Source organism: Oncorhynchus mykiss, chromosome 18, assembly GCF_057628025.1.
Source record: "Oncorhynchus mykiss isolate SJ-2025 chromosome 18, ASM5762802v1, whole genome shotgun sequence".
Classification (NCBI taxonomy): domain Eukaryota; kingdom Metazoa; phylum Chordata; class Actinopteri; order Salmoniformes; family Salmonidae; genus Oncorhynchus; species Oncorhynchus mykiss.
This window is the reverse complement of record NC_143039.1, coordinates 76,725,392-76,741,114: the sequence shown is the minus strand read 5'-3', so window position 1 is coordinate 76,741,114 and position 15,723 is coordinate 76,725,392. Positions and strand designations below refer to the sequence as shown.

At 46.0% G+C, this 15,723-nt stretch overlaps 1 protein-coding gene across 1 annotated transcript in view; it reads right to left on the bottom strand.

The window, feature by feature from the left end:
- Nucleotides 1-14,199, bottom strand: part of mfsd2ab (MFSD2 lysolipid transporter A, lysophospholipid b) — a 37,523-nt gene extending 23,324 nt beyond the window's left edge. Inside the window, exons 1-4 of the mRNA XM_036953604.2 lie at nucleotides 14,159-14,199; nucleotides 13,971-14,082; nucleotides 9,227-9,352; nucleotides 6,203-6,327 (exon numbers count right to left, since the gene is read on the bottom strand). Coding sequence (XP_036809499.2) covers nucleotides 6,203-6,327; nucleotides 9,227-9,352; nucleotides 13,971-14,063 — 344 coding nt within the window. The 5' untranslated portion in view covers nucleotides 14,064-14,082; nucleotides 14,159-14,199. The remainder of the gene's footprint in view (nucleotides 1-6,202; nucleotides 6,328-9,226; nucleotides 9,353-13,970; nucleotides 14,083-14,158) is intronic.
- Between the last annotated feature and the right edge of the window lie 1,524 nt (nucleotides 14,200-15,723).

Here is a 15,723-nt window from a genome sequence, read left to right as displayed (position 1 = left end):
TGTAAGGTCTAGTTATGAAAAGCTATTAGGTGTTAGGAAACATCAGAACTGAACGTGTATAATCCTGCGGGTTACTCGGATTGGGAAAGCTAAAGTAAAATCCAAGATGTGGAGCCCTCTGGGAAGAGTCGCTCGGTCCTGTAGTCACAGTTACACTGGAAGTCTTTGACACAGTGCTCATGCCTTCAACTCTCCATTTCCTCTCTCGCTTCTCCACATCTGTTGAACTGCAATAACCCCTTCAGATTCCTCAGCTACCTTTTAAAACATTCTATACAGACCTCTCTTATTGGTCCAGCCCACAACACACCACCAGTTTCAGCCAATCAGAGCTCTCCTACCATCCCAAACACTATGAAGAGACTGGAGTGCACCCCCCTTCTCTTCCTCCCTCCCTCTCGGTCGCTCTTCCTCCCAGCCCCTAGGCACCAATTAAGCATGTCACCTCAAGATTCATGCTTGTTCTGAACCAAAGACTCGTTTGACTACAGTAGTCACTCCTCTACCCTTAAACCTATCCTTTTTCTCCTCTCAGTCAAAGTATAAGGGGACAGATTCTCTCAACACCTCTTGACTGGCTGAACGAGAAGCTTAATCCTCGATTCTTCCTCTCGCTCCTCTCAGAATACTTTAGGAAGTAAGAAACAGATTACCAAGCTGCAGCCTGCTAAATTCCATTGCATCGTTTGACATTTGGACACACCTACTCAATCAAGGGCTTTTATTTTGACTATTTTCTACATTGTAGAATAATAGTGAAGACATCGAAACTATGAAAAATAGCTGTGAGACAGAGTTGGTTGAATGTTTCACAAAGCAGCAAACAAGTGCTCAGCATCTCGTGGTATCTCCTTCAAGACGGTTGGAAAAGCATTCCAGGTGAAGCTGGTTGAGAGAATGCAAAGAGTGTGCAAAGCTGTCACCAAGGCAGCAAATGGGTAGTTATTTAAAGAGTCTGAAATATATTTTGATTTGTTTAACACTTTTTTTTTTCGGCTACTACATCATTCTCCATGTGTGTTATTTCATTATGTCACTATTCTACAATGTAGAAAATAGTAAAAAATAAAGAAACCCTGGAATGAATAGGTGTCAAACGATTGACAGGTCGGTCTGGCTTCTTGAACCCCTTTTTTCACACGTTGGTTTTGTGTGTTTGACTCAATCTTATCTCAGTCTGACATTTCCGCTTCTGATTTGTTGACAGAAAAAATCACTTCTTCGTTTTGACAATTATTTTAGGCGAGATACAGGTCAGATAGTCTATGTCAATAGACTAGTACTATAGCCAATTGATAACCACTAGACATGACCAACGCACGTCATCATTACAGACCTCGCTACCTCTGACAATGACTGGAAAGGAAACCACGGACGTCGGTTAAAAACCATTTTCATGAACTACTTCGCTATGACAAATGGAAGAAAAGTTGACATTTGTAGGCGGACGGGGAAATCAATACTATTCAGGGACGCCCCCCCCCCTCCCCCCAATCCCCCGGCCCCCGCCCCCCCAGGGGCCAGGGAAAACGAGCACAGGAACTCATATCTTTACCAGCTGGGACCTCGTCAGGTGGTGTCACTTCTCACCCTTCCCCCATAGTTGAGTTATTATTATCTGATCTGTTGCACCCTCTAAAACTACTGGTTCCTCTCTAGAATGAGAACTGGCCACCCCACATAGCCTGGTTCCTCTCTAGAATGAGGACTGGCCACCCCACTTTGGGTGATTATTATTATTTGACCCTGCTGGTCATTTATGAACATTTGAACATCTTGGCCATGTTCTGTTATAATCTCCACCCGGCACAGCCAGAAAAGGACTGGCCACCCCACATAGCCTGGTTCCTCTCTAGGTTTCTTCCTAGGTTCCTACCTTTCTAGTGAGTTTTTCCTAGCCAACGTGCTTCTACACCTGCATTGCTTTGCTGTTTGGGGGTTTTAGGCTGAGTTTCTGTACAGCACTTTGAGACATCAGCTGATGTAAAGATATATATATATAAATACTGCATTTGATTGTTCAAAATGTTATTGAGACAAACACGGAGAGGACATTCCTACAGTGTACCATGAGGACATTACCAGACTGACACACCTTCAACCACACAGGGTTAAATATAAAGTTGACAAACAAATGAAGTACTCCTGCCCTCTCGGTGTGTTTATGAGGGGGACTCGGATACTAAAAAAGGTGGGACGCCACAGTGCCAGGTAGGATGGGCTGATTAAGGACTAAGGACACCCGGTCGGAGAGGGGGGGTGAATCATATGATATGGCGCGGCGTCCCGCCTGTTAGTATCCGAGTCCCCCTCATAAACACACATATACAGGTGAATTGATTTGTATGTACAGAAATATATACAGGTCTATAAGCCTACCAGCCTACATATGAATGAAATCATTAATGATAGATGGCCAAGGTATCAACTAACATGAGTAAGTTGATACTAACATATATGTTTTTTGCTTTTAACTGAAGGTACATTCCAAAAGAAGGAATGCTAATAAAACATTTAAAAAAACATTTTTAACTTGCTGGCGAGACATTTATGATGACTGTAAAGTAGGTGACCTAGGAGTTCTAGGTAACCTAGCAACAAGGAGTCCGATTCACCAAGTCAGGGACCCTCTCTGGAGAACTGCAAGTCAAGCAGGAAACCTCTATTCTCTTTATTATTAACAAGCTAAGACTCAAAGAAAAGGCCTGATTGTTTTCATATATTATTTATTTTTTGGGGGGGCCCTGCAGGTCATTCGTGGCTTATGTTTTAGAGAATGTTTGATTGAAGAAATCTTTACGACTTATTACGGAGAGCAGCAATAAAATCTTCAGTGGGGGGGAGTGGTGTGAGGGTGAGTGATGAGCGGAATAGAACTGCATCAGCAGGAACCACAGTAACCCTTTCAGAGACAGATAACATCTGAATGACAACGTATGAAGTCGCACCGCGAGGACGCTGCCCCACTTCTGATCAGTCTAATGGGGTAACAGTGGGTCAACTGGTCTAGGAACCGTGGGTTAACTGGTCTAGGAACAGTGGGTTAACTGGCCTAGGAACAGTGGGTTAACTGGTCTAGGAACAGTGGGTTAACTGGCCTAGTGGGTTAACTGGTCTAGGAACAGTGGGTTAACTGGTCTAGGAACAGTGGGTTAACTGGTCTAGGAACAGTGGGTTAACTGGTCTAGGAACAGCGGGTCAACTGGTCTAGGAACAGCGGGTCAACTGGTCTAGGAACAGCGGGTTAACTGGTCTAGGAACAGTGGGTTAACTGGTCTAGGAACAGTGGGTTAACTGGTTCAACAGTGGTTAACTGCCTTGTTCAGGGGCAGAACGACAGATTTTTACCTTGTCAGCTCGGGGATTCAACCTTTCGGTTACTGGACCAATGCTCAAACCACTCGGCTTCCCAATGACCCATGGGGTTGTACTGAGATATATGGAATTGTTTTAAGGTCATATTGCAAGGATCGTTTTGCTGTTTGATTTTGAAAGACCTTTGAAGTATAACAATTAGAAGTATAGAAACATTAGTTTGGGCCTTATCTAGCCCATACAAACACATTGATTAACAGATTAACTAAATGATAGCCCCCCCCCCAAAAAATGAAGAATAATTCTAAAGTCAGTTTGTCCTATATCTAAGAGATAAAAAAAATCAGGAAACTGTTTTTTTTGTGGGGTTTTTCATGCATTTAACCTCTTATTTTTGGCACTCAACAGTCTCCATATTAGGTACATTTGGAAAGTACTCAGAACCCTTGACTTTATCCACATTGTTACGTACAGCCTTACTCTAAAATGTATAAAATTGTTAGGTTATTTCCCCCTCAATCTTCACACAATACCCCCATAATGACAAAGCAAAAAAATGTTTTTTTTAGACATTTTGGGAAATGTAAACTGAAATGTCACATTTCTATAAGTATTCAAACCCTTCACTCAGTACTGTGTTGAAGCACCTTCGACAGCGATTACAGCCTCGAGTCTTCTTGGGTATGACGCTACAGCTTGGTACAACCTGTATTTGGGGAGTTTTTCCCCATTCTTCTATGCAGATGCTTCTGACTCTGTCAGGTTGGATGGGGAGTTTCTCCTATTCTTCTCTGCAGATCCTCTTCAAGCTCTGTCAGGTTCGATGGGGAGTTTCTCCCATTCTTCTCTGCAGATCCTCTCAAGCTGTCTGTCAGGTTGGATGGGGAGTTTCTCCTATTCTTCTCTGCCAGATCCTCTCAAGCTCTGTCAGGTTGGATGGGGAGCTTCGTGCACAGCTATGGCAGATGTCGATCGGGTTCAAGTTTGGGCTCTGGCGGGGCCACTCAATGACATTCAGAGAGTTGTCCCGAAGCCAAGACAACGCAGGAGTGGCTATGTGCTTAGGGTCATTGTCCTGTTGGAAGGTGAACCTTCGCCCCAGTCTGAGGTCCTGAGCAGGTTTTCATCAAGGATCTCTGTACTTTTCTCCAATCTTCTTTGCCTCGATCCTGACTAGTCTCCCAGTCCCTTTACAGAGGAACTCTGTCAGAGTGACCATCGGGTTCTTGGTCACCTCCCTGTGGGACCTTATATAGAAAGGTGTGTGCCTTTCCAGATCATGTTCAATCAATTTAATTTAACACAGGTGGACTCCAATCAAGTTGTAGAAACATCTCAAGGATGATCAATGGAAACAGGAAGCAACAGAGCTCAATTTGAGACTCATAGCAAAGGGTCTGAATACTTATGTAAATAAGGTGTTTTATATGTTTAATACATTTGCAAAAAATTATACAAAACTGTTTTTGCTTTGTCATTATGGGTATTGTGATGTAATTATGGGGTATTGTGATGTCATTATGGGGTATTGTGATGTCATTATGGGGTATTGTGATGTCATTATGGGGTATTGTGATGTCATTATGGGTATTGTGATGTCATTATGGGTATTGTGATGTCATTATGGGTATTGTGTGTAGATTGCTGAGAAAAAATAAATATTTTATTTATTTCAGAATAAGGCTGTAACGTAACAAAATGTGGAAAAAGTCAAGGGGTCTGAATACTTTCTGAATGTGCTGGAAACTTCCTTTAATATTTTCAACCTTCAGATGAGGTCTGGGACAAAACAACCGACACGTACAGGTTAATGATATCCTCACCTTTCCACAGAGGGGTCATATTACTGTGTAGCCCAAACTGTTCGGCTACTACAGACAGGAGTTGGCAGATTGGCTGTACCGACTTCAGACGAGATCCAAGACACTTGTGGGGATCGTAGGGCAACACGGAGAACACCGTCGTGATCGTGAGAGTTATCTTTCCATAGAGGGGGGAGGGGGGGGGGTCATAATAGTTTTGAAGGCCAAACCGTTCGGACGATACTGCGACAAGACTGATTTTCGGGAGGTCTCATGGTCCGACAAAACACCGGTCTAGCGCGGTCACCTTTACACCGTAGATGTAGAAGTGTGACATCGGAGGATGTGCTGGATTGAGATGCATCCAATGCACACAACAACAACAAAACAGATCCCTCTTAATCAGACTGACAATTTTTATTATTATGCTAATTAGATTTCCGAGAGGCCACGGACTTCCGACTCTATGGGGGTTTTCTATGACTGGGGGACCAATGGGGAAATGTTTAACACAGAGATTCCCACAATAAATATTGCTAAACTATTTTGCTAAAGGACAGACAGTGAACCTTTCGGATGCCACCAAGTCTCCCCTGACATCCTTTCCCTTTTAAAAAATAAAAACTCCTGAAGACACAGACACCAAAAATGTAATGTCATTTTCCTAACAGGAAAATAACAGAAAGGGGGATTGTAGAATATTAGAATTATATTTATATTTATATGTATTGTCCGATGCCAATTCAAGGTTGCATTTAGTTAACGCAACAGAAGAGAAGGAAACCAACTACCCCTGATTCTCCCGTTCCTTGTCCATCCCCAGACTGTGTCCAACTACCCCTGAATCCCCCGTTCCTTATCCATCCCCAGACTGTGTCCAACTACCCCTGAATCTCCTGTTCCTTATCCATCCCCAGACTGTGTTCAACTACCCCTGAATCTCCCGTTCCTTGTTTTTATCTTCGGACCTTTGTTCTGATCATTTTCAGATAAGCAGTCGAAAAGGACGAGAGAAATACCAGTTTTGTAAACAGCTCTACCTACAATTTGATTGACAGATAATGGAACCAGTAAAGTGGCCGTACCATGGCAACATGCGTCCGAAGCGTGTCCAGGGAGAGCGGGAGACCAGGAAGCCTATGGTGGGATCCGTTATAGCGTCCCAGGCCCTCCCCACAAACAGGATGATCGACGCATAGAACGGGTCCAACTAGAGAGGAGAGAGAGAGAGAGAGGAGAGAGAGAGGGAGAGGAGAGAGAGAGAGTACGAGAGAGAGAAAGAGAGAGAGAAAGAGAGAGAGAGAGAAAGTACGAGAGAGAGGAGAGAGAGAGAGAGAAAGAGAGAGAGTACGAGAGAGAGAGAGAGAGAGAAAGAGAGAGAGAGAGAGAGACAGAGAGAGAGAGAGAGACAGAGAGAGACAGAGAGAGAGAGAGAGAGAGAGAGAGAGAGAGAGAGAGACAGAGAGAGAGAGACAGGGAGAAGGGTTAGAGTTATGGATGGGTGGATGTATGAAAATGAAGAAATTCTTCTAGAATATTCCCCATCTAGTGCACTACTCCGGACCAGAGTCCTATGGTTCTCCCTATGGGCCCTGGTCTAAAGTAGTGCACTATGGGCCCTGGTCTAAAGTAGTGCACTATGGGCCCTGGTCTAAAGTAGTGCACTATGGGCCCTGGTCTAAAGTAGTGCACTATGGGCCCTGGTCTAAAGTAGTGCACTATGGGCCCTGGTCTAAAGTAGTGCACCAGAAAAGGGAATAAGGTGGCATTTGGAGACGCAGATCCTCTTCAGTCAATCAGAGTCGATGTCATTGTTGGCGAGCGGCCGTGGCTAGCGGTCACAGGTTAGCGTTTCATTATGAATGTTGTTCTGTTGGCAGCTCTGCAGTGGTCACTAGTTGGCACAGCCACAAACCTTTAAAAAAAACACACTGCTAAACGCCTAACCTAAAATTAAGACCAAAAAGCACATTTTTGGGGGTTTCATGAACTTTCACAACATGTCCAATTTTGAATTTGCAGCTGGCAAGGAGAAGAAGAAAAAAAAACACTTAGTTCCAAGATAAAAGACTCCTGACAAACGTCAATCTGCCCAGCGACCACACCATCCTGGGAGGGAGGGAGGGAGGGAGGGAGGGGGAGGAACGGAGGGGAGGGAGGGAGGGAGGGAGGGAGGGAGGGAGGGGGAGGAACGGAGGGGAGGGAGGGAGGGAGGGAGGGGGAGGAACGGAGGGGAGGGAGGGAGGGAGGGGAGGAACGGAGGGGAGGGAGGGAGGGAGGGGGAGGGACAGAGGGGAGGGAGGGAGGGGGAGGGACAGAGGGAGGGAGGGAGGGGGAGGGACAGAGGGGAGGGAGGGAGTTAGGGAGGGGAGGGAGGGAGTTAGGGAGGGGAGGGAGGGAGGGAGGGAGGGAGGGAGGGAGGGAGGGAGGGAGGGAGGGAGGGAGGGAGAGGAACGGAGGGGAGGGAGGGAGGGAGGGACAGAGGGAGGGAGGGAAGGAGGGACAGAGGGAGGGAGGGAAGGAGGGACAGAGGGAGGGAGGGAGGGACAGAGGGGAGGGAGGGACAGAGGGGAGGGAGGGGGAGGAACAGAGGGGAGGGAGGGGGAGGAACGGAGGGAGGGAGGGAGGGACAGAGGGGAGGGAGGGGAGGGGAGGGAGGGGGAGGAGGGAGGGGAGGGAGGGAGGGAGGGACAGAGGGAGGGAGGGAGGGAAGGAGGGACAGAGGGGAGGGAGGGACAGAGGGGAGGGAGGGGGAGGAACAGAGGGGAGGGAGGGAGGGACAGAGGGAGGGAGGGAGGGACAGAGGGAGGGAGGGAGGGACAGAGGGAGGGAGGGGGAGGAACGGAGGGGAGGGAGGGAGGGAGGGACAGAGGGAGGGAGGGAAGGAGGGACAGAGGGAGGGAGGGACAGAGGGGAGGGAGGGACAGAGGGAGGGAGGGAGGGACAGAGGGGAGGGAGGGAAGGGGAGGGAGGGGGAGGAACGGAGGGGAGGGAGGGAGGGACAGAGGGAGGGAGGGAGGGACAGAGGGGAGGGAGCGAGGGGCGGAGGGGAGGGACGGAGGGAGGGAGGGACAGAGGGGAGGGAGGGAGGGGATGTCTGAAGTGCCATAGATGTCAGCCTACATACTGCAAGCTAGAAGGACATGCAGCACTGAGTTCTCCATACATCTTTTGACAAGTAGGTTTCAGATCTGCGAGTTATTGAGGGGTGGTGGACGAAGGGTCAATGGGTTTTTTTGTATGACGTGCGAACCCATAAAACGGCCCGTAGCCTTCACGTACGTAGCTGGTTGACCAATCAAAGCAGCCAAAAAGGTTCAATGTGGCAGCAAATGGAAGGAGAGTTCACTAAAGCAATGATAGGTGGAATAAAAAAATTATCATTTTAAATCACAGAATTAAAAATTTAGCGAAATGAGAAGGAGTACGCTACCACAAACACACAACAGGTGGACAGTTGTTTTATCTGAATGGGGTTAAGCATGTTGCCTCATTTAGCTTAGCTTCGCTAGCTTCTCTAGGCTACTCGGGCCACTTTTATATGAGATGATGAATAACATGGTATTACAAGATATTTAGTCTAGTAGCCGAGATGCCTCGGTTAATTAATCTCTCTCCCCCGGGCCTTTTATTTAACCTTTATTTCATAAACAAATTCTAAATTGACAATGACGGCCTACACCGGCCTAACCCGGACGACGCTGGGTCAATTGTTCACCGCCCTATGGGACTCCCAATCACGCCCGGTTGTGATACAGCCTGGAATCGAACCAGGGTCTGTAGTGACACCTCTAGCACTGAGATGCGGTGCAATAGACCGCCTTAGACCGCTGCGCCACTCGGGAGTGAATCATCAGCACCATCTGTTTCTCCCATCTCACCAGCACCTTCACAGCAAGGGAGCACCAGCCTCTCACTCACGCAGCGCTCAGGTTACAAACAGAAGTTAAAAAATAATAATAATAATATTATAATAATAATAAATAAAAACTTGTATTCAGAATATCCAACAAAAATGTTTATAAATATAAAATATATACTATGTGAATAGTGAATGTATATATACTATGTGAATAGTGAAAGCCCCGCCCCCCCCCCAGATGAATCACCTGTGCCACGTCCAATAGGTATATCTGAAGGAAGAAGCCGAGAGCACATCCTGTGATCTGATAGGGCGCTCCTCCCACCGCGTAGCACAGCTTGTTGCATACGGACAACCTGTTCTTCTGTTCGCGCTGAGAAAGAGAGACAAAAGGAGGGGTTCGTTCGTTAAACGAGAAGTTTACTTTCCTTTTATTCCATCGTTAGGCAACACAAACGGGTGGAGGAATGAATACTCATTGAAGGTTGGATTAGGCCTAATAGTTCAATGCATTAGTCACGTCAGTCTGTCGAGTCAAAGACGTTGACTACGGGAAAGCAGAAACCCCTTCCAGACTTCCATGGAATTGATTGATTTTTACAGACACCAACTTTGTTGCAGTCTAACCTTCTACACAAATGTACTGAGAAAATAAAAAAAAAGAACTGACTGGAAAGTGGAACACATCAACAAAGTGATTCTAAACAACTGGACAACGTGCAACCTGAAAAATGTAGCGTGAGATGACACACATTAACCTAGCGCTCTCTCTCTCTCCAGTCTCTCTCTCTCTCTCTCTCCAGGCTCTCTCTCTCTCCAGTCTCTCTCTCTCTCTCTCTCTCCAGTCTCTCTCTCTCTCTCTCTCTCCAGTCTCTCTCCAGTCTCTCCAGTCTCTCTCCAGTCTCTCTCTCTCTCCAGTCTCTCTCTCTCTCCAGTCTCTCTTTCCCTCCAGTCTCTCTCTCTCTCTCCAGTCTCTCTCCAGTCTCTCTCCAGTCTCTCTCTCTCCAGTCTCTCTCTCTCCAGTCTCTCTCTCTCTCTCCAGTCTCTCTCTCTCTCCAGTCTCTCTTTCCCTCCAGTCTCTCTCTCTCTCTCCAGTCTCTCTCCAGTCTCTCTCTCTCCAGTCTCTCTCTCTCTCTCTCCAGTCTCTCACTCTCTCCAGTCTCTCTCTCTCTCTCCAGTCTCTCTCTCTCTCTCTCCAGTCTCTCTCTCTCTCTCCAGTCTCTCTCTCTCTCTCCAGGCTCTCTCTCTCTCTCCAGTCTCTCCAGTCTCTCTCTCTCTCCAGTCTCTCTCTCTCTCTCCAGTCTCTCTCTCTCTCTCCAGTCTCTCTCTCTCTCCAGTCTCTCTCTCTCACAGCTCTCCTCTTTCCTCCCAAAAGACCAAAGAACAATCGGATGATACAAAGTTCTGTTTGGCTGATCAACAGCCCGACTGAGAGAACCAGTGTGTGGGTCTCTAAATTCAGCTGGGAGGGGAGAGTTATCTGTCTACAGAATTCACCCACAGTAACGTGAGCACCAGCGCTGGGAGTCTGGGACAGGAGAGGCGTTTTTGTCATGACAGACCGACTCACTTCAACAGTGTGAACAGAACCCAGTAGCCTAATTATTCTGTCTCTGCCCACACAGGTTGTAGACTTGGGCATTTCCCACACCGATACCAATCACCCAGGCTACTTCCAAAATGGTACCCTTTTCCCTATATAGTGCGCTACTTTAGACCAGGGTCTATAGGGTAGTAGTGCGCTACTTTAGACCAGGGTCTATAGGGTAGTAGTGCACTACTTTAGACCAGGGTTTATAGGGTAGTAGTGCACTACTTTAGACCAGGGTCTATAGGGTAGTAGGACACTACTTTAGACCAGGGTCTATAGAATAGTAGTGCACTACTTTAGACCAGGGTCTATAGGGTAGTAGTGCACTACTTTAGACCAGGGTTTATAGGGTAGTAGTGCACTACTTTAGACCAGGGTTTATAGGGTAGTAGTGCACTACTTTAGACCAGGGTCTATAGGGTAGTAGGGCACTACTTTAGACCAGGGTCTATAGGGTAGTAGTACACTACTTTAGACCAGAGCCTATAGGGTGATGCTGTAGGGAATAGGGTCCTGCCAGGGAAACATTACGCAACCAAGGCCCACAGACTGGTCAGTGTGACCCTTCACAGGGTTGTCACAATCTATTTGGCAAGGATGAGGGCCGTTCTGCCCCCCCCCTCCCATGGAACTTTGCCATGTTGGCTTGCCAACAGGAAGCCCTCTCGTCTATCACTAATGGGCAATCAGGGGCACACACTCACACCCTCTACCTAAGCCAATGAAAAGGGCTCTCTGTGGCTGCCACCCGGTTTAGAAGAACCTTAAACGACGGGATCTCAGAGACCTCATTCACACATATGTATCCTGGTACTTCGTACCCGGTGTTCATCAACGAGTTTGTGCCCAGTCCCAAATCAATACCTACCAAAGACATCTAAACCTGACAGATGTTCAGGCCAAGTTCCCAGGCCATAAAACATGTGCAGTCTAAAGCAACTCTAGACTAAATATAAATCGTCACCTGCCTTTTAGAACTCGTGTCTATGATTGTTTGTACTTTCGATCCACTGTGTGAACATAAATGTCTTGAGTTAGTTAAGACTGTTGATGCACCAAGACATTATTTTGTTTCAGGCGACACGTTCTGACTGAAACACGACTCTCTCTTAAGCCTGATGTAACCATGGGGATATAAGGCATATTTCGGGCGAGTGGTCGACTGACTCAACTGGCAATATACAATAACACAGTTATTATTTTTTGTTCAGGTCAAACACCTGTGGTATTGGACAGGGTTTAATTCTTTTTTTTTAAACCAAAACCGTGAGGTGCATTTCCCAACTTAGGCTTATTGGGGCTACAGTGGGGCGGCAGGTAGCCTAGTGGTTAGAGTGTAGACGAGGCAGGTAGCCTAGTGGTTAGAGTGTAGACGAGGCAGGTAGCCTAGTGGTTAGAGTGTAGACGAGGCAGGTAGCCTAGTGGTTAGAGTGTAGACGAGGCAGGTAGCCTAGTGGTTAGAGTGTAGACGAGGCAGGTAGCCTAGTGGTTAGAGTGTAGACGAGGCAGGTAGCCTAGTGGTTAGAGTGTAGAGGAGGCAGGTAGCCTAGTGGTTAGAGTGGAGGGGCGGCAGGTAGCCTAGTGGTTAGAGTGTAGAGGAGGCAGGTAGCCTAGTGGTTAGAGTGTAGAGGAGGCAGGTAGCCTAGTGGTTAGAGTGTAGAGGAGGCAGGTAGCCTAGTGGTTAGAGTGTAGAGGAGGCAGGTAGCCTAGTGGTTAGAGTGGAGGGGCGGCAGGTAGCCTAGTGGTTAGAGTGTAGAGGAGGCAGGTAGCCTAGTGGTTAGAGTGGAGGGGCGGCAGGTAGCCTAGTAGTTAGAGTGTTGGGCCAGTAACCAGCAGGTAGCCTAGTGGTTAGAGCGTAGGGGCAGCATGTAGCCTAGTGGTTAGAGTGTAAAGGAGGCAGGTAGCCTAGTGGTTAGAGTGGAGGGGCGGCAGGTAGCCTAGTGGTTAGAGTGTAGAGGAGGCAGGTAGCCTAGTGGGTAGAGTGTAGAGGAGGCAGGTAGCCTAGTGGTTAGAGTGTAGGGGCGGCATGTAGCCTAGTGGTTAGAGCGTTGGACCAGTAACCCGAAAGGTTGCTGGATCGAATCCCTAAACTGACGAGGTAAAAAATCTGTCGTTCTGCCCCTGAATAATGCAGTTAGCCCGCTGTTTCCCTGGTAGGCCGACATTGTAAATAAGAGTTTGCTCTTAACTGATTTGCCTAGTTAAATGTATAAAATACTATCCAATGTGTCTGTCTGGCATGTGGGCCTACACTTGAAGAGGGAGTGAAATGTATTGAGAAAATGCAGAACCCTTCACATCATCTTAATGATATCCCCTTGTATGATATACAATGATATACAATATCCCCTTGTATATCATTAGATCCCCCATTCAGTTGGCCAGGACAGGATGGAACACGAGCCAGCCCACTGTCCCCATCCAAAAATACACCATGGTCCCTTACATAGCCACATTCCATCCCCCACTAATGAGCTAATGTGGACGTCACTGTGATGTAACACGGTTACATTTACTAAATAGTCCATCTAGTGACATCGTATAGGTCTACTTCCGTTTATTATTGAAAACACTTAGGCTAATAACAATTAGCACCAAATAAAAGTGCCGTTTATGTTGTCTGTCTGAGGCATCACCGGAAGACTACCGGCATTGTCAAAGGGACAAAGAAACTGATCACAAAAAAAAAATGCCAATCAATAATCGATTATTAGAGATAAAATATCGGAAAGGTCTTTCGGTGAACACCTATGTTGTTGATGACTAGGTAGAGTGAAATATTTCAAACGTATACACAGAGCAAGCATGCTTGGAAGGGGTCATTCCAATTTCAGAAGAGATCACAGCTCCAGCCCCGGCGAAATGACACGTCGCCTTGCTGCGAGTTACGTAGAGAGACGCTCCGCTGGCACCGTGCATTCGTTCTTATTATTCCAACCCCCAAAAGCGCCATAATAATTCAGATTTTTTTTTTTAAATGGCCTCAACCGCATAGTTATGTCTGATCACTTCTTATAGACCCATTTGAAGAATAATGTATATCAAAATAAAGGGCTAGCACCGCTACGAGAAGAGCTATAGTTACGAACCGGATAATCATTTGAAAATGAATAAAGGAAAGAAAATAAAAAACAGAATTACCTGTTCACTTTACGCCAAGCAAAAAAAAATGTCATTGAAACGTGGTGGCCGCTGTCATAACAGCCCGTGGAAATCAATGATAGGCAATATTATTGATCATCAATACGAAACGTATTATATAGACTTGTTCCAATAAATAACTAGGCTAATCTATTTAAATCGAAGCCGTCTTCCTCTCCGGTTTGGTTCAGAACGTATACTCATGAATATATAACGGCTGCTAATATTGTTGATAAAAGTATAAATTAATCAAACTTACCTTCACAGCTAATTTGACCACATCTGGGTTGACCGGTTTATTCGTTAATAAATTATTGTTGGAATATTGTTCGGTTCCTTCTCCTTTTGCCATCACTTTATGAATAAATAACCTTCTGAAAAACAATAAATATTATATAAACAAATCTGTTCGTAAAACCGGCGTATTGAAACAGAAATCAGTAGCACCTTTAGAGTTGAGTTCAGACTACACACAACCAGAGAAGTGACGATGAAGAAGCTGTCATTCATGAGGTAGTAGTGAGATCCCGCCCCCCCGTCAACAGGCCACCATTCACTATCAGTCAACCCCGCCCACAAAGAGACGTCCAAAGAGAAAAGACTGATATTATCAGACTCTTTAGAGATCTTGTTAGTATATCTATAGTACATTTATTAAGAAGGCAAGTGGAAGGAATGAAAAGGCCTTATTTGTCTTTATTGTTCTTACAACGTATGATTTTACGAAGCTTCAGGTCCTTTTTAAGAATGGCAGTGGACTGACATGTAATCCAATAGGTCAGGGTTCCCCAACCGAAATTGGCCCGCGAGCGCTTTCATTTGCCCACGTATAGTTTTCCCACGTGTAGTAGAGACACGTGATCGTATACAAACGTAATCAAGGTTTAAAAATGATTCTTTTTTTTTTTGTGTTGTCAAACGTTATATCTGTTTGTGCTTTTTGCAGTCTACAAATGATTTGTTCCAGATCGACCCGCAGCTGATGATCCCTTCAATAGGCTAAACATTACAGGCTATTAGAGGCCAACAACTTGACAGCATTATGGCCTATTTCAGAATAACAATATCCACAAATGAGTTCAATCGCAGGGTATTGTTAAAATAGGAATAGTCATTTTACATTGCAGATGTTTAGTCATGCCAAAACTACCCAATACCATAGTGGTTTATTCAAAATGTTTTGCAATAATTTTTTATTTCGATTGTCCGTTTTCATATTTATTCTGGTTATGTAAAACATGTACATGATAGAAGGTAAATGTACATATCTGTTAAGCCATATCTGTTAAGCCAGGCCAAGCTCAATAAAGCACTGATAAAGTATTTGAAATGATTTCAAATATGATTTGAACCCAGGTCTGGGTACTAGAGTCAGACTGGACACACAGATCAATGTGTGTCAACAGAAGAGAAGATAAATTGGCTGTGGTGTCAGTAAATGGAGATGACAGTAATATTCTGTAACAGTGTTGACACACAGTCACTCTCCCTCCCTCCCTCCCTCCCTCCCTCCCTCCCTCCCTCCCTCCCTCTCACAAACACACACACACTCACACACAGACTCTCTCTCTTTCTCTCACACACACGTGCAGACACACACACACACACACACACACACACACAATTCCCTATAGGCCCCGGTCAACAGTAGTGCACCCTATTCCCTATAGGCCTCTAGTCAACAGTAGTGCACCCTATTCCCTATAGGCCCCGGTCAACAGTAGTGCACCCTATTCCCTATAGGACTCTGGTCAACAGTAGTGCACCCTATTCCCTATAGGTCTCTGGTCAACAGTAGTGCACCCTATTCCCTATAGGTCTCTGGTCAACAGTAGTGCACCCTATTCTCTATAGGTCTCTGGTCAACAGTAGTGCACCCTATTCCCTATAGGTATCTGGTCAACAGTAGTGCACCCTATTCCCTATAGGTCTCTGGTCAACAGTAGTGCACCCTATTCCCTATAGGTCTCTGGTCAACAGTAGTGCACCCTATTACCTGTAGGTATCTGGTC